Here is a 21,229-nt window from a genome sequence, read left to right as displayed (position 1 = left end):
TAGTGTGCAGCAAAAAAGGAATGAAAGGCTTTTGAGGGTTCAGGTTTGAGTTCACATAATTTGCTGCAGAGTACAGTCAAACCTGCCCTAGCGACCACCTCTTCTCAGCGACCACCTGGCCATTTCGACCGCTTTTTCTCGGTCCCGATTTATTTTCCCATTGACGTAAGCATTAAGCGACCTTTTCTCAACGACCACCTGGCCAACGCGACCGCGACCGGCCCAAATTGGGACCCATAACGACCGCATCATTTTCAAATTTGAGGTTTTCATCCATTTTTTATGATAACTAGCGTGATTTTGTGCCGAAATCGGCCAATTTGCGTCGGATTTTGGGGTTAAATTTACAGTTTACAGTGTGCGTGTTGTATTTAACATTAAAGACCTTGTTTCTTTGCGTGCGTGCAGTGTGCTTGCTATTTGGCATTAAACACAACGGAAACCATTTATACTTTGCATCGGGCATGTTTTGAGTCGATACTCTTCTCAGCGACCACCTGTCCAAATCGACCGCTTTTTTCTGGTCCCCCGGGTGGTCGTCTTGGGCAGGTTTGACTGTAACATCAAAAGCTAAGATGGCCGAAAAGCGTAAAAAGTGATGTTTTTGGGCCTGAAAGGTCACTAAAGCTAAGGGCACAACCCGCCGTACGTGCAAATACTTGCTGTCTACGAGCCAAAACGTGGGCAATCTTTTGGGACCCGTAAGTGGTAAGTACGGCATCCGTACGAACTCATAGGGAATCCGACGGATTTTGGAGCACGCAGACACACCGTAGAACTTTACGTGCAGGCAAAACTTTGTGCGGCCATCGGGGTGCGGATTCGCCCCTTGTACGTGCCGGAAAGGGCGACGCACCTGCCCTGTACAGCCTGAACGTTTCAAAAATACATACATGGCAGACTTGGCCTCCCAAAAAAAATGTACGGACAAATTGCACGAACATCGGGCTGTGCCCTTAGCTTAAACAAGCACACACTTCTTTCTACATCGATAAGTCCAAAAATATACAAATACACAACCTGCATGACAGTTGGCACTAACAGGGGCATGCACACATGTCCAGCAGAGACAGACTGATCTATGAAGTGTTGTTGAGGGTTGTTCCAGTGGGGCGTTTCTAGACAATAGCTAGCTGCCCACTCAAATCTGCTCATACCTGAGTTGTTGGGAATAACCAGACCCCACTCTTACAGTTAGTTGTTTTTGTTGCTGCCCTGACTTTTTTCTGTGAGGCCATGTTGATTTGATTGTATAGATGACCTCCACGCACGCATCAATTTTTGGCGGCTTCCAAACTTAAAGTTTTCCACCACACTGTAAATTGTACAAAGACGGCAAAAAATATCAGAATGATAAAGTCAATTATAAGATCAAATACATAGATATGAGATATTTGTTCAACTTTACTGACCACTTAGATATCATTATGATGGAAACTTTATCTTTAGCCTAATTCTTTTCATTCACAACCTTGGATCAGTTGTGGAGTTCCCAGAGGATGTCATCCATATAATCAAATCACCAGGGCCTAAGAACAGCCACAACATTACCATTGACCTCATCTTCATTGTTCACATACAACTTGGACCATCAGAAGTTCTAATCTAATACAGGGTTGTAGCCAGTGTCCGCCCTTCTGTCCTTCAATGGAATTTTGCAGCTGGGGACGGAATTTTTTTTTTGCCCATTCCGTCCTCTGTGACGGACAAAAATCGATGTGTTAAGATTAAAAAAACCCTGAAAGCCTTGTGTAATTTTTCACCAAAAGCAGATATGGTTGAACAGCATAGTTTACCAGCAAAATTTACACCTCAAAATGCAGGAAATAGCATTTCAGAGGGTTTAGATTTCAAAATTTTCAAGAACCCAAGACCCCCCTTGGAACGTCTCACAATGTCTCACACTTTCGGCGCTCGATAGGATTCCCATTCAAAATCAAGGGGACGGAAAATGATTTCAGGCTGCCTACAACCCTGATCTAATATGTGCTCTACATTGTCTTATTGATGTGTACTACAGTAGAACCCTCCACAGTGCAGTTGTTATGTACAGCCCTCCATCTCCTCCTGGCTTCCAGATCCATCTTCTATTCCTATAAGACTTTCCCTCTGCTCCAGGTCCTCAGGACTCCTGCAGGAAAGATATCATACAGATCAGCAATGACACTGGCTGAGTGGGTACCGGATGAGTGTTCACCTTGCATTCGGTAGGTCATGAGTTCGATCCCCGGTCGAGTCATACCAAAGACTCTAAAAATGGTACATGCTGCTTTCTCTGCTTAGCACTCAGCACCAATGAGGAAGAGTATGGAAGTTAAACACACATCACTACCAGCGGACCAGCCCCCTGCTGTAGTGGCTTGCACAAATGTGTGGCCCAAGGGCTACTCAAAATAGAGATGGGCACCACCCCTAAGCATCTGCACAGATGTACGGGCAACTTTAACTTCTTTTTTTAAAGACATCATCAACAAAATCTTGTACTCAAGTAAGACCTGCATTAAAAGTGCCCATGGAGATAGAAAGACAGGAACATACATGGTAAGATCCATGGTAAGTTCTTTTTCTTTCTTACTGCCAAGCTCTTTCCAGAGATTAATGGCAGATTGCGCATGGGTTAGTTACAACAACAATACAAATAGACAAGGGAAACTAAAGAAAGAAAACGCTAAGGAAAATGAAAACAAACTGATTTTGTGTGTGAGAAGGACAGGACAAGTGAGTTAAGTGGGTTAATAGAACATATATTTGCATATATACAAGACGTGTGGGGGTGGCTCAATGCAGCAGGGTCCTCCCCAGCTCAGTTTTGAACTGGGAGAGAGACCCTGCCTCCGCCACACCAGGCTCAAGTCCATTCCACTCTCTGATGGTCCGAGGGAAGAACGAGAGCAAAAGTTGTCTTACCTTGCATGAGTTCTTCTTCTACAGTGGCAGAAACAATGTAGAGCTTTCTTCAGCACCACCATGACAGGGTCCCAGTCATCCCAGTGAGACAGGAACGTCACCGCAAAAAAGGACAGGAAGACAGGAGGGATTCCCATGAAGAACATCCAATTAAAAGACACCTGAAAAGAAACAATATGTAATTTCGTTAAATATTATTATAGGTTATTGGCTGGGCCGACTAGTGTCTCTTTACAGCCAGGGGCCGAATTGCGAGGAGCAAGGTTCTGAAATGGCAGCCTGTATACAGTGCCTCAATACGACAGTAATTGCCCCATTTGTGGCCAAAGGACTGCAGGTTTTTGAACCACTCACACCGGGAAAGATTCTTACTCTTTTCGGTAAGTGTGCTGAAGGTGTGGCTCTCCTCAAACACGGGACCTCCATTTAACGTCCTATCCGAGGGACGGCCACACGATCCCACATATCACCCACACAAATGTTGGGCAAAAAGGTGTGACAATGTTTGATTTGGGTTTTTAGAACTGGTGATCACATGAGGTTGTACTGCTATCACACAAGCTTCTGTAGAAAAACACACGTCACTACTGTCGCATGCACTACTGTCAAAACTGAAACTGACTGTTACAATTTCTTGTTTGAAGACAACAAATTTTCTCAACTTCTCGGGCATTCTCATTGCAATGTTTGTTTTCTCGAGTGGGTATGACATGAAATAAATACAGCACTGTGTAAACCACATCTGGTGTCTCATGTTAAGGGGGAGAAATCTTACCAAGTCACCAATAGACTTTAGGAGTATCACTGTAAGGACCATGTTTCCTTTTTCTATATTGAGTGTTAAAATCCTTTTGGCTTACAATACAAGGACACGGCCCTGTCAATTCTCCTTTGCAGAGTTGAAGCAGAGTCAAACTGTAGGAATGCGGGTTGGAATCTGCATAGGAGCATGGGCCAATCAGAAGGACAAACAAAACACTGACAGCTACTATAGAACCCTGACGTAAACTAGAAAGACAACATTTTCCAGAAAATGCAGGATGTTTCCCTCTCTTGCCTTTTGTTAGACTACTTGCACACAATGCTATACCATTAGGCTCACCCCAGAGGCCTTGCAAAAAAAAAAGACCTTTGTCAGTCACTTTCACATACCAATGAAAAAGGAGTTTTAACTAAGACAAAGTTCTATAGGGAGTGAAAACTGTTATCGAAGAAGCTAAGTTTGCTAAATGAGCAAGAGATTCAAGAGAAGGAAGAAGCACTACATGTACTTCTAGTATTTGCTTGCGTTTAACAGTCTACCAGCGCCTCCTAGCAGTTATGAAAAGAACTACATGACAGAAGAAAGAAAGAAAGAAAGAAAGAGGGAGATGAAAGTTATCAGAAAACATAATGAACCTTACCTTTTTGAGGAATATGTCCACCAGGACAGTGAGAGGAATGGTAAGGCTGAGAGACAAGGTTGCTATCAGTGACGATGTGAGAAAACAGCCCCTGGAACAAAGAACAGGAAACAGGTTTGGACATTTCAAGACAACTCCATCTCTACAACTGATTTCGTGGGACATCTATCACTCTTCTTCAGCAAGACTTGCTTATTTAACCCTTTAAAATGAAGACATTCAGTGATACTGAAGATGAGTGATGGATGTCACTTGAAACATCTGGAAGTTATCTCTGAATCTTACCCAGTTGTAGAAATACGCGAAAATCCAATCTCGTTGGGAGGTCTCGCGAGACTATAATCTGGCCGCGCGCGCGCGTGATTTGACAGTCGGACGGTAACAGCCTTCAGCAGCCCAGCGGCTAACAATGGCTTCTCCCAGCATCGCCTCGATCGAGTCAACTTCAGAGATTCATTGTGCTTTTATTTGGCAACATCCGCCGGTAAATCGGCATGCCATGAGCAGATAATATTGTTGTGAACCTATGGACTCGATATCGTGCTGTAAATTTGCAAATTTCTGGTCATTTTCACAATTTTTGACGGGCGGTTTATGCTTGCTTGTCGTGAGAAAAACGTGCATATAGGCGCGTCGCCTTACTTGTAGTTACTCGAATAAGTTTGGCTCAAGCCGTAAAAATATCCCACAAAAGCTTAGAAGTACCATCATTGGATCCTTGTAGATCCAAACTCGTAAGACTTTCGGCGATTTTGACCGTAAATTAGTCGATGGCAACATATCGACTTTGGGAGTTTACGCGTACGTGAGTTGGGGAGGGGGGCGTGTTTCCGCGTATATGCGTTCGTTTTGATCAAGGCGGAGTCAATTTTCCGACTATGATTTCAGTTTTCGCCAGATGAAACTCCACAAAAACGTGAACATATCGATGTAGGGTCCTTCTGGGTAGAAATCTAGCATAGTTCCGGCGGCTTTGTGGCCGACTTTTTTGGTTAACGTAATATGTAATGAGTGGGTGTGTCTGCAAATGTATAACGTTTGGCATTTGCTGTTCTTTTTCAGATCAACGCGTCGCGATCGAAATTCACATCAGCAGGGAAATACTGCAAATCATATGGATGCAATAGCCGTCAGTCCAAGTGTGTCAATGAAGAGAAAGTGCCAACATGCATCATATTTTTCAAGATCCCCCCAAATGTACTTGATGATAACACGTTACTTAAGCACTGGGATTGTCTTTTAAAAAGACAGCTCGGAAGGGATAATTTCACCATGAACATGAAATTAGAAATGTGCGTTTTTTATACTTTTTAACGGGAAATGTGTACATCTGTGTGCATGTATTTCCAATAACGCATTCGTGTATTCATTGTGTCCCCATTCAAAGAAAGGACTCACGCTAAAATAGGCAGTCCAAAGAACAAAGGTAGACAGCAGTGCAGCACTCAAGACGTCACACAGGTACCACCACCAAGTGCAAGGGAATGTCTATTGCTGTAACTTAAATTGGGCGGACTTCGTTGTCTACTTTGGCAGGGATAATTTATTCTGCGAACGAATTAAAGTAGACTCAGAATGGCAGAAGAAGAATATCCCAAAGCTTGACCACTTTCACAAAACAGCCATACTACCGGAGCTGTTCACTCAAAGAGCCAAAGGAGGTAAGAAACTCTATGGTATGTATGAAGAAAGACTGATTGTTGATGCAGAGTGTCCAGACCACTGCATCGCCAGAATACAGTGGACTACTATGTATAGCACAGGGAAGTGAACACCTTACGGCTTACCTGTCTTAGGTCTGAGTAGGACGATGTCTGATTTGTTGCAAAAATTATGCCACACAAAAACAGTCAGAGATGTTGAAAGTTCACATTTTAATACAATGTACATTTGAATGATTATGTGTATGAAACATTACCATTTCCCAAAAGTATTACTTATCGGATGCTTATTTTCGTCAATACTGTAAATGCTGTGAGAACTTGTCTATCATTTGGAAAAAACACTAATGATATATACATGTAATTATCATTTCTCAAAAGCATGAGTTGCAAAGCTCTACGAGATCGAGTAAGAACATATGTTAAGACATCTTTTATAAAACATGAAATACGGCTATTGCATCCATATGATTTGCAGTATTTCCCTGCTGATGTGAATTTCGATCGCGACGCGTTGATCTGAAAAAGAACAGCAAATGCCAAACGTTATACATTTGCAGACACACCCACTCATTACATATTACGTTAACCAAAAAAGTCGGCCACAAAGCCGCCAAAACCATGCTAGATTTCTACCCAGAAGGACCCTAAATCGATATGTTCACGTTTTTGTGGAGTTTCATCCGGCGAAAACTGAAATCATAGACATAGTCGGAAAAGTGACCCCGTTTTGATCAAAACGAACACGGAAACACGCCCCCCTCCCCAACTCACGTACGCGTAAACTCCCAAAGGCCGATATGTTGCCATCGACTAATTTACGGTCAAAATCGCCGAAAGTCTTACGAGTTTGGATCTACAAGGATCCAATGATGGTACTTCTAAGCTTTTGTGGGATATTTTTACGGCTTGAGCCAAACTTATCCGAGTAACTACAAGTAAGGCGACGCGCCTATATGCACGTTTTTCTCACGACAAGCAAGCATAAACCGCCCGTCAAAAATTGTGAAAAATGACCAGAAATTTGCAAATTTACAGCACGATATCGAGTCCATAGGTTCACAACAATATTATCTGCTCATGGCATGCCGATTTACCGGCGGATGTTGCCAAATAAAAGCACAACGAATCTCTGAAGTTGACTCGATCGAGTCGATGCTGGGAGAAGCCATTGTTAGCCGCTGGGCTGCTGAAGGCTGTTACCGTCCGACTGTCAAATCACGCACGCGCGCGGCCAGATTACAGTCTCGCGAGACCTCCCAACGAGATTGGATTGTCGCGTATTGAATTGTCTGCAAATATTGTTTATCTGGATGTCTACCCTTCATAAATCTGTTTCCAACATACAGCATTGACACATAAAAATGTCGGTAGACTTGACTTTAGCTGATCACAGCCGTACCTCTGTTGTTATGTTACTGTATTACAAAAGGGCAATTCCAACATTTATCTAATAATATAATGTAATTATGATATAATATATATATATATATACATAAATAATATAGTACAATGCCTATCACAGAAAATAATGGACATATGATGAATTATTGGACTAGTTAAACTGTAATATACAGAAAGGTACAACACAAAGCACTACATGTACTGTACTAGTATTTGCTTGCATTAAACAGTCTACCAGCGCCTCCTAGCAGTCATGAAAGGAACTGCATGACAGAAGAAAGAAACAGACTGGCAGAGGACAGCGAGGGGTGAAAACACTCAGTTCAGAGTCATACTGCTCCTATGGCTGATCAGCTATGGGACTGATGGATGGATTGATGGATAGACATGCAAAACTAACTGCTGATACAAAAGTAACCAACATTCCCTTGGGCGGGAGAGAATGGAACCATTTTGAATTGAACCATTTTGCATGTTTTCTGCATGACATCACAAGACTTGTTCCAGTCTACTTACCACAACCAGAGGAATTCTGACAGAACTGTTCCAATCAGCCCATTGAGTGCTAAGTACATCCATTGCTGTGGAGTCGGCCACACAAATGACTCCAGCTTGAGATGGTGCAGGACCAGGAGGCCTGGCCACAGCAGGACCATGTTGAACATGCCTACAAAACCTGCAGAACAAGAAGAACATTTTAGTTGGAAAGTTCATCTGTGTTTAACTTTAAGTTAGTAAAAGTCATTCTAGATTCTGCATGTAACGTTAGTTCACCTTTATCCACCTTTAACCTATATCCGTTGTGTTGCTAAACAGGGTATACAGAGATATTAAATGGATGGACAGTAGTTTCAAACTGTGCTATTTTTATGATATTGCAGTTTAAAGCCACCATATAATACACTATACATTATTCTTAAAAGAACGTATAAAAGGTTACCCTATGGATAAAGGTGAACTAGCATTACATACACTTCCAAGTTTTTATAATCACTGCTTTTCTATTTCTCAAAGATTAATGTTTATCAAGTGGTCATGCCAGGTTTCTCACCAGCTGCTGTGTTTTGCTATGATGTCATGAGTAGAAATTAAACTGATTACCTAGCGACAGGAATTAAGAACTAGAGGAATGATAAATTTTGCAAGATTTGATGTAGAATAACATCAGAAGGGTGTATATTTTGCACAAAGGTCTATGTTCATTGAATAATACTTATGATGGTTTATTGTATTTTAGTGCCATTGGTGACATCAGCCCCAACCAAACTCCTTCAGCTTTGCCCCTGAACTTCCCCTTGGCACCCGCTGTAATTCAGCTTTGCACTGTCATTCCAGGTGGCTGGATATATGTTGTGCCACAAACTAGCGCTGCTGACAGCATGTGCCTTTTCAGTTCAGACTGGGAAGGAGTTGTGAAATGCCACTTGGCAAAAAGGTGGCTCAGAATGTGCTGTGGAGCATAGGATATTTCATGTTTCTTCATGTTCCATGGCGCAAGTGTAATTGTTACTTTCTAAACAATTTTCATGTCGACTACGTGAAATTCAGGTTGATAGCGGCCATTGGGGGCAAAGCAGAAGGGTGGGGGACAATTACATGGGGGGCAAAGAGGAACCACTGGGGCAAGTCTGGGGGCAAAGCTGAAGGAGTTAGGTGGAGGATTTAACTACCAATGTCATGATTGTACAGAGTGAGTGTCAGTTTACCAAAAAACATGGGAATATCCAGCCTTTCTTCATTATCTACTTTCTTCTTCAGCATGACCAGGTAGACTGCATACAGAGCCGCCCCACACAGAGCCCAGAGTGCGCCCAGCTGTAGCTGGTCCTGCTGGTTTGTGTGAGACATGGACACCAACACTATCCCTCCAATACTGCAGAGAAAACATGTGGTTTGTGTGAGACACCAACACTATCCCACCAATACTGCAGAGAAAACATGTGGTTTGTGTGAGACACCAACACTATCCCTCCAATACTGCAGAGAAAACATGTGGTTTGTGTGAGACACCAACACTATCCCTCCAATACTGTGGAGAAAACATGTGGTTTGTGTGAGACATGGACACCAACACTATCCCTCCAATACTGCAGAGAAAACATGTGGTTTGTGTGAGACATGGACACCAACACTATCCCTCCAATACTGCAGAGAAAACATGTGGTTTGTGTGAGACACCAACACTATCCCTCCAATACTGCAGAGAAAACATGTGGTTTGTGTGAGACACCAACACTATCCCTCCAATACTGCAGAGAAAACATGTGGTTTGTGTGAGACACCAACACTATCCCTCCAATACTGCAGAGAAAACATGTGGTTTGTGTGAGACACCAACACTATCCCTCCAATACTACAGAGAAAACATGTGGTTTGTGTGAGACATGGACACCAACACTATCCCTCCAATAGACACCAACACTATCCCTCCAATACTACAGAGAAAACATGTGCTTTGTGTGAGACATGGACACCAACACTATCCCTCCTATACTGCAGAGAAAACATGTGCTTTGTGTGAGACATGGACACCAACACTATCCCTCCAATACTGCAGATAAAACATGTGGTTTGTGTGAGACACCAACACTATCCCTCCAATACTGCAGATAAAACATGTGCTTTGTGTGAGACATGGACACCAACACTATCCCTCCATACTGCAGAGAAAACATGTGGTTTGTGTGAGACATGGACACCAACACTATCCCTCCAATACTGCAGAGAAAACATGTGGTTTGTGTGAGACATGGACACCAACACTATCCCTCCAATACTGCAGAGAAAACACGTGGTTTGTGTGAGACATGGACACCAACACTATCCCTCCAATACTGCAGAGAAAACACATGGTTTGTGTGAGACATGGACACCAACACTATCCCTCCAATACTGCAGAGAAAACATGTGGTTTGTGTGAGACATGGACACCAACACTATCCCTCCAATACTGCAGAGAAAACACATGGTTTGTGTGAGACATGGACACCAACACTATCCCTCCAATACTGTGGAGAAAACATGTGGTTTGTGTGAGACATGGACACCAACACTATCCCTCCAATACTGCAGAGAAAACATGTGGTTTGTGTGAGACATGGACACCAACACTATCCCTCCAATACTGCAGAGAAAACATGTGGTTTGTGTGAGACACCAACACTATCCCTCCAATACTGCAGAGAAAACATGTGGTTTGTGTGAGACATGGACACCAACACTATCCCTCCAATACTGTGGAGAAAACATGTTTACAACATGTACAAATGGTATATATAGAATACAACACGGTGTATTCCGTATAACCCGAGGTATAAGCCCAACCGCGGGTACGATCGTACACTGGCCAAAGGCTGGGACCGAGGGTAATGCGGAATACACTGTGTTATATTTTATTTATGTCATACCCAACTGAGAAAACCCATCTTTTGATGCGAAATGCACCAAAAGTTAAACAAATTTGGTGCCCTTGAAAAAAGTGTTACAACAACGTTTCAACGTCCGAATCGGGTATTCAAATTTTTGACTGCGCCGAACTTGGCGTGGGCAGGGTACGTTCGAATTATTCAATGGAAGCCTGCGTGATACGACCTCAAAGCTTGTGTGATACAGCTTTTTCAACGTTATCGCAGCCCACGTATGACATAAGAAAGGTCAGCATACAGAATCCACCTTCACTGCGACTGAGTCATTGGCTTTTCAACTGAAGCTTAAGGTACTGTAAATGCAGAAATGTTCATGGTGGTTTTATGTTTACATGGTGGCATGTCAGGGATTTCAAACCGAGGACCTCTGGGTCCTAAGCCAAAACACCCTTACTGTTACGCCAAAGCGATACCATAGACTAAGGCCTCACAATGTAAAACAAATTCCTCACAGGTTTTGTTTTGATTATAACCTCTTAAGCTAAGGGCACAACCCGCCATACAAGCTTTACGTGCAGGCAAAACTTTGTGTGCCATCTGGCTGAACGTTTTCAGAAATACGTGGCGGACGTGGCCTCCAAAAAAAAAATGTACTGACAAATTGCGCGTACAGGGGATTGTGCCCTTAGCTTTAGAGAGCTTACTCTTAGTGTTGTTGGTGTTATTAGGTCTACTCCACAACTTTCATCTTTATCAGGGTCTGTCCATTCCAATAGCAATCTCTCCATTAGCACAAGTGTAGTCCCATTGAAAGTGTCAAACTCCACCTCCAATTTGCATTTTGGCCATCGAAATAAACTTTTCAAAGTGGTCTCTCTCTCTGTCAGTCAGTCTATACAGACTATGAGAGATGTGCTAAAACTCTGCAATTAGGGGGAAAACATGCAATCTATGTGCTTGGCCTGTGTTCCCCACCATTCACATTAAACTACTTTACTAATAGCCTGCCACTTGGCAGTTTTCGACTAGTGTGAATGCATTTAAGTTCGCAGGGATTTAATTTTGCGGTAGTGTGAAAAAGGCCTTTTCGTGGTGGTTTTAAGTTTGCGACAGCACCATGCACTGTAGTCTCTTACTGCCATGGAAAAATCTTCACGGTGGTTTTAAGTTCGCAGTGAAATGGCCACCGCAAAATCCTCGAACATTAAACCACCGTGAAAGTTTCTGCATTTACAGTTTTGTTTGTAACCTGGCAACAGAAGCAGCCATCTCATTGGTCCTCACAAACAAAGTAATGGATGAGAGATACTAAGCAGCACCAGGCCAAGAGCAATGCACCATAGGTGCCATCTGTGAAGTCAGATTTCTGTGGCCTCACGAGAAGAAAAAAAAAAGACTACTTGTTTGAGTGACAGGCAGTGCATACCTTAAGAGAACTGCTACCAACTTAGACGCTGTGAACTTGTCTCCGTAGGAGCTGGGAAACAGAGCTGCCAGGATCAAGGTAAACAGGCCTGCAAACAGAGGAAAGGTTTGCTCAAATATGGTCATGGAACAAAGGTAGTACCTACTCTACTGTATATCTGGAACGGATATGTCTTCTCTGTATATAGAACAGACATTCGTTGATGTAGGTTAGACATCCAGGTAATAAGATACGCCAAAAAGTAGTTACTCAAGCAACTGGATATGGTTTTGGAAACGGGCCGTTTTTGACCGTTTCCAAAACCATATCCAGTTGCTTCAGTAACTACTTTTTGGCATAGAACAGACATTCATACCTACTCTATATCTAAAACAGACATGCATACCTACTCTGTATCTAGAACAGACAAGTCTACTCTGTCTTTAGAACAGACATATCTACTGTCTTTAGAACAGACATGTCTACTCTGTCTTTAAAACAGACTTATCTACTGTCTTTAAAACAGACATGTCTACTCTAGTATCTAAAACAGATATGCATACCTACTCTGTATCTAGAACGGACATGTCTACTGTCTTTAGAACAGACATGTCTACTGTCTTTAGAACAGACATGTCTACTCTGTCTTTAGAACAGACTTATCTACTGTCTTTAAAACAGACATGTGTACTCTAGTATCTAAAACAGATATGCATACCTACTCTGTATCTAGAACAGACATGTCTACTGTCTTTAGAACAGACATGTCTACTGTCTTTAGAACAGACATGTCTACTCTGTCTTTAGAACAAACATGTCTACTCTGTCTTTAGAACAAACATGTCTACCCTGTATCTGGAAGAAACATGCATACCTAGTTTGTATCTAGAACAGACATGCACATCTACTCTGTATCTGGAACAGACATGTATACAATTGTACTTTTTATGTATCTGGAACAAACATGTCTACTTTGTATCTGTAACTTGCATACATGTACCTACATCATCAGCATACCTACATGTAGCCTGTATCTAGAACAGACATGAGACCATGAATGTACTCCCCGGTACTGTACCTGAGGTAGATGACAAGATGTTGACTACAGCAGCCTGGGTCTCATCCAGGGCCTCCTGATATGACAGATTCCCAAGGAACCACTGTAGAAAGATACAACATTGTTATTGTATCCTAGCTGGTACACACAGCCAGACTCTTCCAAAGGACAGAATATCTGCATCTTATAACAACCATTAATGTAGAAAATGAAGAACAGATATGCATGATTAACAGAGAACAAAATGTTCAATTTATATTACATCATCTAAAAACTACAATCAGGGCTTGGAGTACTTTTTCTGCATACCTTCACTGGTGCAGGTAACATTGAAGATTAGACAAATTTTACCTGCACTGCTTTGAATTTAGGAAGTATGGACCATACCAAAGTTCAGGAACCATTGCTACTTTTTTTCTTTTATACTTTATACTTAAGGTGGTAACAGTCAATGCAGCTAAAAACAAATTATCCACATGCACCTACATCATAGGACATTTATGAATAAATCCCAGTACATGGACCAGTGCAGGTTAGGTGCAGGTAGACACTAGAAATACCTGCACAGCTCCAATTTTACCTGCACTAACCTGCATATACCCAGTACATGGACCAGTGCAGGTTAGGCGCAGGTAGACACTAGAAATACCTGCACAGCTCCAATTTTACCTGCACTAACCTGCATATACCCAGTACATGGACCAGTGCAGGTTAGGCGCAGGTAGACACCAGAAATACCTGCACAGCTCCAATTTTACCTGCACTAACCTGTATATGCAGGTGGTACATGTACTTCAGGCCCTGACCCCTGTAGCCCACTAACTAAACCAAAGCACAACATAACTGCCGTCTCACCGGTATACAGAACAGCAGGGCTATCTTAGCCACTTGTTTGGGGTGCAGTTTGTTAGCACTTCTACTGTGGGACTCCTCCAGTCTGAGGGAGGCTGTGTAGGACATCCTGGCCAGGTTAGCTGCCTCGGCTTCAGTGCCTGTGGACATGCAGAACATAACGTATTTATGAATGATTATGTTACAATTTTGAGACCATACATCCATGCACAAAATAAAGCGCTTACCAACAAGCTTTCGATCAGTTCTCTGATCCTTATCAAGTTGAAATGACCCAAAGCCTAAGTCACACATCCGAAATGGAAGTGTGACGTCAGCAAAGGGTCAAAGGTGCTTGACAGTCGGTATCGGCCCCCGTCTCAGTTGAGGAAAGGTTGGTGGGCTGTGATGTAAATGGCCTCTTTCACTCCCCTGAGAAAGTAATCCTGTTTGGATGTGTGTCTTAGACTTAAAGTCATTTCAACTTGATAAGGATCAGAGGACTGATCGAAAGCTTGTTGGTAAGCGCTTTATTTTGTGTACGGATATAAGGTCTTAAACTTGTAACATAATGTTGACTACCTTCACAGATGAACTTACATTCAAGTTTATGAATGATTGTTGCGAGTCTTTGACAATATTCTGAACACAATCTCCAAAACAGATTCTACCTCTGCTTAACTGGCATGCCCTTGATTCCATTGAGGGTGTCGCCACTAACCAGCCGATCAGAGAATAAGCCATCTTACCAACAAGCCAGCTTGAATAATTATATGACTTACCTGACATGTGTCTTACTTCCAGCAGGTTACTGAATCTGACCTTGCCTTTCTTTTTCAGAAGAGCCGGACCTGGGAGGGACAAAGTCGTGTACAAGTTTCAGGGCATTACAAAAAAGTGCCAAATGTGGTCAACAACAGACAAATGCCAATATCAAAACTGCAAAATTATAATAGTCACTTTGTAATGACAACAGTACAGGTGCAATGGCCTATAGTAGTCCTGTTCTTCCACTTGCAGTTGGTGGGTCGGGAACACTAAACCACTGCAAAAATTTCAACATTTACAGTACACTAACAATGTACTGGTCACACATCAAAGTCTGACATGGATTCTAAAAACTCTACAATCTTTACTACGCAGTTTTTCTTATCTTAATACTTCAAACTTCAAACTCAGACAATAAGTTTACATCAGAAATGTGCACATCTGAAATACTAGAATATCAATTTAGCAGTGCCTGTAACGGAATAGACTTACACATAAGTGTATTTACATATGTGCAGTGACTACCTTATTGCAAAAATTTGCATAAAGCAGTCAGTGTACGTATATATAAAAACTTTACGTTTGTGAACACATCTGAACTGTGAGCAGCGACACCTATCCTGCAGTACAATGTGAACCAGTCATTATTACCCTGAGGAAGGTGACAGATAATCACTGAGAGGTTGATGCAAATAAAGCAATGGTTGGGCAAAAAGAGTATCTATTTCGTACACATTCCTAGTTTACCAGTAGGTGATATTTTGCATCTCTTCAAGCACACATTCTCCCCATTGTGATAAAACATGGTCGTACTTGTTTCCACTGACTCCAGTTTGTCCAGATCACTCGCCACACTGCTTCTCTCACTGTCACTCAGTTTGATGGGGACGTACAGGGGTTCACTCTGAAACACCAGATATATCCAGATGTTTACAACTTTAGGTGCAGAAGAATACATTGAGCTATTGGAACATATTATCAAATCATATCAACTCAAATCAATATTAAGTACTGTAAATGCATTTAAGTTCGCAGGGATTTAATTTCGCGGTAGCGGAAAAAAGGAATTTTTGCGGTGGTTTTAAGTTCCCAGTAGCACCATGCACTGTAGTCTCTTACTGCCATGGAAAAATGTTCGCGGTGGTTTTCAACTCGTGGCGAGGCGGCCACAGTGAAAACCGCGAACATTAAACCACTGCGAAAGTTTCTACATTTACAGTAATTTTTGGACAAAGGTGGCAGGATGTATGTAAATTCTAGAGTGCCAAAGACACAAGACGAAAGCGCGCTTGAGCACAAGTTTCAGAATTTGAAACCCCCTGAAATGACAAATCCCATCTTTTGAAATGCAACTTACAATAAAGCGAAGGTATGTTTAATGTCAGACAATGTCTTTAATATTTCATAGCACATTTTTAAACAGTAGAACTGCTGGCATTTCTTAAGTACATTTTTTGTAGATAGCCTGACTAAATCATGCTTCTAGCAGACCATCCACTGGTCAGGCCCCTAGCACTTAAATGGAGATAGCCAACACCTCTAAGTATGTCGATTTATGCACTGACATTGGCCAATCATTGTCAGACTTAGGACTGTCTGTTACCATGGTGACAGAAAATCCCGAGGCTCTATTGGACTGTATTTTGTAATGTTAAACAATCCATAGCTCCTAGATTGTAGTTTTGGGATCACAAACTTAAGACACACACTCTTACCAATTTTGAGTCCTGCCCATCTTCTGGTAGGTCTGGGTCCTGATCAGAGCTGGTTTCATTGTTGTCTGCATCTACAACCTGGAACAAAACAATAATGACATCAATATTCTCCTCTTCTGTCAATCATTTTGTAAACCATTTATCCAAGAAGTAAATTCATTTATCAAACATGTTAACAGTATCTATGAATAAAACCGAAATGAAAATAGTATATCACATTGAAACAAACCTACAGATCCAGATTGACAATTTTGACCACAGAACACTTGAATACAGTAGAAGCCACTTCATTGCACAATGGATTACTGCATACTTCTGTTAATTGCACAGAATCCCCAAATCCCAAACCAGTTCAGTCCAGCTGGCTAACTTCGCATTATTGCACCAGCCGGATAATTGCACGGAATATGCTGGCAAATGGGGTGTGCAATTAAGTAGCTTATAGTTCTACTGTACTAAGAAAACTACATACTCTGTTTTTTAAATCTTTTAAATGATATAGCAATTCACCATTGAAAAGACAGTTTGCTACTAGTACCGTCAACCTTTCTAACTGCTGTACATACCACTGTCCCATTATGTGTGTTCGTACTATACATACCACTGTCCCATTATGTGTGCTGGTACTCTACATACCACTGTCCCATTATGTTTGCTGGTACTGTACATACATGTGTACCACTGTCCCATTATGTGTTGGTACTGTACATACCACTGTCCCATTATGTGTGCTGGTACTGTACATACCACTGTCCCGTTATGTGTGTTGGTACTGTACATACCACTGTCCCATTATGTGAGTTGGTACTGTACATACCACTGTCCCGTTATGTGTGTTGGTACTGTACATACCACTGTCCCATTATGTGTGTTGGTACTGTACATACCACTGTCCCATTATGTGTGTTGGTACTGTACATACCACTGTCCCATTGTGTGTGTTGGTACTGTACATACCACTGTCCCATTATGTGTGTTGGTACTGTCAGTTTTCCTGACATGGCTGCAGCACTGTTCCCTCCATGGTCTCCAGAACAGGAAGCCTCCGAGGTACAGGATAAACATGGAAGTCTTGGCATAGGTGCTGAAGTAAGGCTTGTCAAACCCAGCATTCTGGTAGATGTACTGAGAGGGAAATCATGCATAAAACATGATACTTTATTTGTGCAATTGCAAAAATTATTCAAATTAAAGATTCTGATTCCTATTGCCAGGCACTTTGACATACTGTAACAGTGTTCAAGGACTGCTAAACTGAAGATGCCAAACGGCTTAAGCCTTTTGGCCGAATGGTTTGCATGTCTGTGTTTGCGTGTTTGGATGCCCGGGTTCAGTGCAATAGGTCGCGGGTTTGAATCCCGGAAGCGAGCTTGGGGTAAAAACTGTTCTACTCACCTCTAGTGTTTAACTATTACTAACGTCACACTCCTATTAAGGTTACATGACTTTGGCTTCAGGTCATTTCAGAGAAGGGTCGGAGAACTGACCAAAGGTTGCAATTGTTGGTGAGTGCTGTATGTCATGTACAGACACTACTATAGTACTAATAATTCTTGCGACATTTCATTTTTTTTTCAATTTATTCTAAATGCGACGGTACATGTACATTACACATTTCATTACAACATTGATTAGTCACACTCACAAATGAACCTCTGTACAAAGAAAATAAATTAGGAAATGCTTTTCTTTTTCTTTGGGCATCTTTGATGAAATAAAGATATGAGCATACCTTGGTGAGCTCTGATGATCCGACCCATATAGCATCCACCAGCAGTAACAACAGCACCCCGAACACCAGTCTGCGAGGGTCCCCAGGGGAGAAACTAAACAGCCCTATCGCCATGTGGTCCGCAAACAGGTACTGCTACCTGGAATAAACAGGAAAACAAACCATTCAATTACACCCTGCCAAATCCCACTATGAATATGACATTGTAGTCCTGAAGGGCTCGAAATACTGTACCACCTGCATATGCAGGTTAGCACAGATACATTTGGAGCTGTGCAGGTATTTCTGATGCCTACCTGCACCTTACCTGCACTGGTCCATGTACTGGGTTTTATACATAAATGACCTATAATGTAGGTGTATATGGAATGTTATTAGCTGCATGGACTGGTACCAACTATATAGTATAAAGGAAAAAAATAGCAATGGTTCCTGAATAATTTGAGGATGATCCATTCTTCCTAAATTCAGAGTGGTGCAGGTAAAATTTGTCTAGTGCAGGTAATTGTCAATGTTACCAGCACCAGTGCATGTATGCAGAAAAAAGCATTTCGAGCCCTGTAGTCCCTTTGTATCATATTATGGCTGCACCAGGTGCTGCTAAAGTAATGTAAACCACAGGGTTGGGCAAGTTTGAAAAATGTCCATGGCCGAGGTCTGAACTTAACTTTGAACTGGCCCGAAATTTGAAAGACATTTTATTTTTCAGCGAAGAAAACAAAGGATGTTAGAATGTTTTAACTAGGATATTCACTTGACAGACGGTCATTTTCACAACCCCTAGGCAATTGGACCAATAGACTTGTCTAGCCCTAAAGCAATCATCTTCAATTGAGATAAAGTTTGATGCATTTTAAAGTAGCTAGTGGTTGTGCGATGCAGCTTCACAACAGCTCACATTTCAGTCAAACACACCAGGTCACCCCTACTTTTTGATAAGTGAGTAGGGTTCTTTTATGTGCACAGGTTTGACCCTGGCCACAAGCTCCCTCATAGTCATATACATCATACATCGTCTCAAAATGTCCAGATAACAGGTATGCACAGGTAACAGCTGCCCTGCCTCATGTTTCAGGGAATACCTTACAATAGTACTGTTCCTGTTGTATTGGGGAGAACAGTGGACTTACACAGCTGTCAGCAAGAACATAGTCATGTGGGCATACAATACCAGTTACTGTAAATGCAGAAACTTTCGCGGTGGTTTAATGTTCGAGGTTTTCGCGGTGACTGCTTCACCGCGAATTTAAAACCACCGCGAACATTTTTTCATGGCATTAAGGGACTACAGTGCATGGTGCTACTGCGAACTTTAAACCACCGCAAAAAGTCCCTTTTCCCGCTACCGCGAAATTAAATCCCTGTGAACTTAAATGCATTTACAGTAACAGTTTATTGCAGTTTTGAGACCTGAAGGTGGCAGGCGGCAGCCATTTATGAATAAACACACAGCTAGTTTGGAACCCAACACAGTGACCCACCCCCCAATTGTTTTGAGAAGTAGACAGTGCATAATCAACAAAATATATACAGTTGCAAGTTTTCCCAATGTTTGCTATCCTGTTTATAAGCAAATCGGCTATATTTACTATAATGGCATCAGGAGTGGAAAGCTAACTGACTACCTGGCAGCAGGAATCAAGTACTGGAAATATATCTGACTTGTAACTGTTGTAAGGGTGTACATTTTGAAGTGTCTATATTTTGTACAAACGTCTATGTTCGAACCAGTGTGCAAAAGAATTTGCAAATACTGTGCATCTAAAGCAGTGGAAGATGACACATATTTCATTTTCCAAGTGTTCTTTTAACTACACCGAAGGCCGTGGCCTGGCTGCAGTACTGGCACAGAACGATATGATGATGATGAACTACACCGAAAGAACCACATTGTTCAAAGAAATCACAGTTATATTCCCCAGCTTCCCTACATTTACGGAGGAACAGAAAGCCACTTTCCTCTTAAAATCACAAAACCCACAAATTTTAGAAAAAGTGTGGCTCTTTGTCTTCCTCTGCTTCCAAAACATAAGTCAAATGCAACCTACCTAACGACATAGTCAACACTTTGACTAGTATTCAAATAGTAGTCTCTTACAAAAATATTTCTCACTGTGATCACATGCATATCCCCTATCTTGTTTTTACTAACGGTTATGTACTTGCAATTAGCCTATGGGCATGAACTTGCAAATAAACTCAACTATGTTCATTGAATAATGCTTATGACGGTTGCTTGTAATAAGAATTTGGACCGTGTTTTTTTTGTGTGTTTTGGTCATGATTGGTGACATAATAAATCCCCACCCCATTCGCCCCCCTCCCCACCCCAGTCCATCCCCTAGAGCTACCTTCCCTACAAACTATAAAGCAGAAAGCAGCAAGAACCAGATAGAATTAACCATTATACAATGCTCTAAAAGTGGTGAGAGCTTCTCATCGAAATGCTAAATCTCCCAACAAAGGCATAATTTTAATTTCCGTCTACGTTATGCAGCGCTGAAAAATAATTTTCTAAGCTGTGTCTTTAACGTTACATGGCTAACTTTAACGCCTTACAAACAGCGTTTGAGAGCCACGATCACGTTATACGGTATGTCTTAAGGAACTTTAGAAATCTTAAAGATGACCAGACGACTTGGTTTGTCTCACCTTCATCAAGGAGTCTTGTCAGGTGTTTTTATTCCTCAGAGCTTCGTGCATGACGGAAGTGACGTCATGTAATCTTTGACTGCCGCAATACAGCAACATGTCGTTATCCCGTATTACCGCAAAACAGCAATATGTCGTAAACATCGTCATTAGCCTGCTAGGGGCCCAACATGTAACGTTACAACATGTTATAATAGTAACATTGTTAATTGTACTAACGGAAATTGTTGTGATATGTGTATTATTAGAATGTAACCTTTGTCGTCCGTACATTGCCATACATTTTTAGATACAATTGTTGCGCAATATAAAACCATCTAGTCAAGTCA

At 41.8% G+C, this 21,229-nt stretch overlaps 1 protein-coding gene across 2 annotated transcripts; it reads right to left on the bottom strand.

Annotated features, from left to right (window-relative positions):
• Positions 1 to 1,386: 1,386 nt before the first annotated feature.
• Positions 1,387 to 21,060, bottom strand: LOC118405625 (solute carrier family 35 member F5-like). Of its 2 annotated transcripts, XM_035805182.1 has the most exons (14): positions 20,901 to 21,060; positions 18,249 to 18,387; positions 17,474 to 17,641; positions 16,517 to 16,594; positions 15,615 to 15,705; positions 14,816 to 14,884; positions 14,058 to 14,194; positions 13,224 to 13,305; positions 12,167 to 12,254; positions 9,082 to 9,248; positions 7,892 to 8,051; positions 4,311 to 4,401; positions 2,908 to 3,068; positions 1,387 to 2,131 (listed from the first exon to the last, which is right to left on the bottom strand). In XM_035805182.1, the coding sequence occupies exons 2-14, from the start codon at positions 18,360 to 18,362 to the stop codon at positions 2,044 to 2,046; spliced, it is 1,494 nt and encodes a 497-aa protein (XP_035661075.1). In that variant the 5' UTR covers positions 18,363 to 18,387; positions 20,901 to 21,060; the 3' UTR covers positions 1,387 to 2,043. The 2 variants fall into 2 exon arrangements, with proteins under 2 accessions (XP_035661075.1, XP_035661076.1); XM_035805183.1 differs by lacking the exons at positions 17,474 to 17,641; positions 18,249 to 18,387; positions 20,901 to 21,060 and adding an exon at positions 17,369 to 17,416 and having other exon boundaries at positions 1,967 to 2,131.
• Positions 21,061 to 21,229: the final 169 nt, after the last annotated feature.

The sequence above is a fragment of the Branchiostoma floridae genome, chromosome 18 (assembly GCF_000003815.2).
Source record: "Branchiostoma floridae strain S238N-H82 chromosome 18, Bfl_VNyyK, whole genome shotgun sequence".
Classification (NCBI taxonomy): Eukaryota; Metazoa; Chordata; class Leptocardii; order Amphioxiformes; family Branchiostomatidae; genus Branchiostoma; species Branchiostoma floridae.
This window is presented reverse-complemented; position numbering and strand designations above follow the sequence as displayed.

Bases quoted from the DNA above. Each gene is read 5' to 3' on its own strand.
- LOC118405625 (XM_035805182.1), bottom strand. From the start codon at position 18,362: ATGGCGATAGGGCTGTTTAGTTTCTCCCCTGGGGACCCTCGCAGACTG. The intron at 12,255-13,223 runs GTACAGTACCGG...CTCTGTTTGCAG, and splicing joins CATCTTGTCATCTACCTCAG to GCCTGTTTACCTTGATCCTG. The intron at 2,132-2,907 runs GTAAGACAACTT...TCTTTCCTGCAG, and splicing joins AGAAGAAGAACTCATGCAAG to GAGTCCTGAGGACCTGGAGC.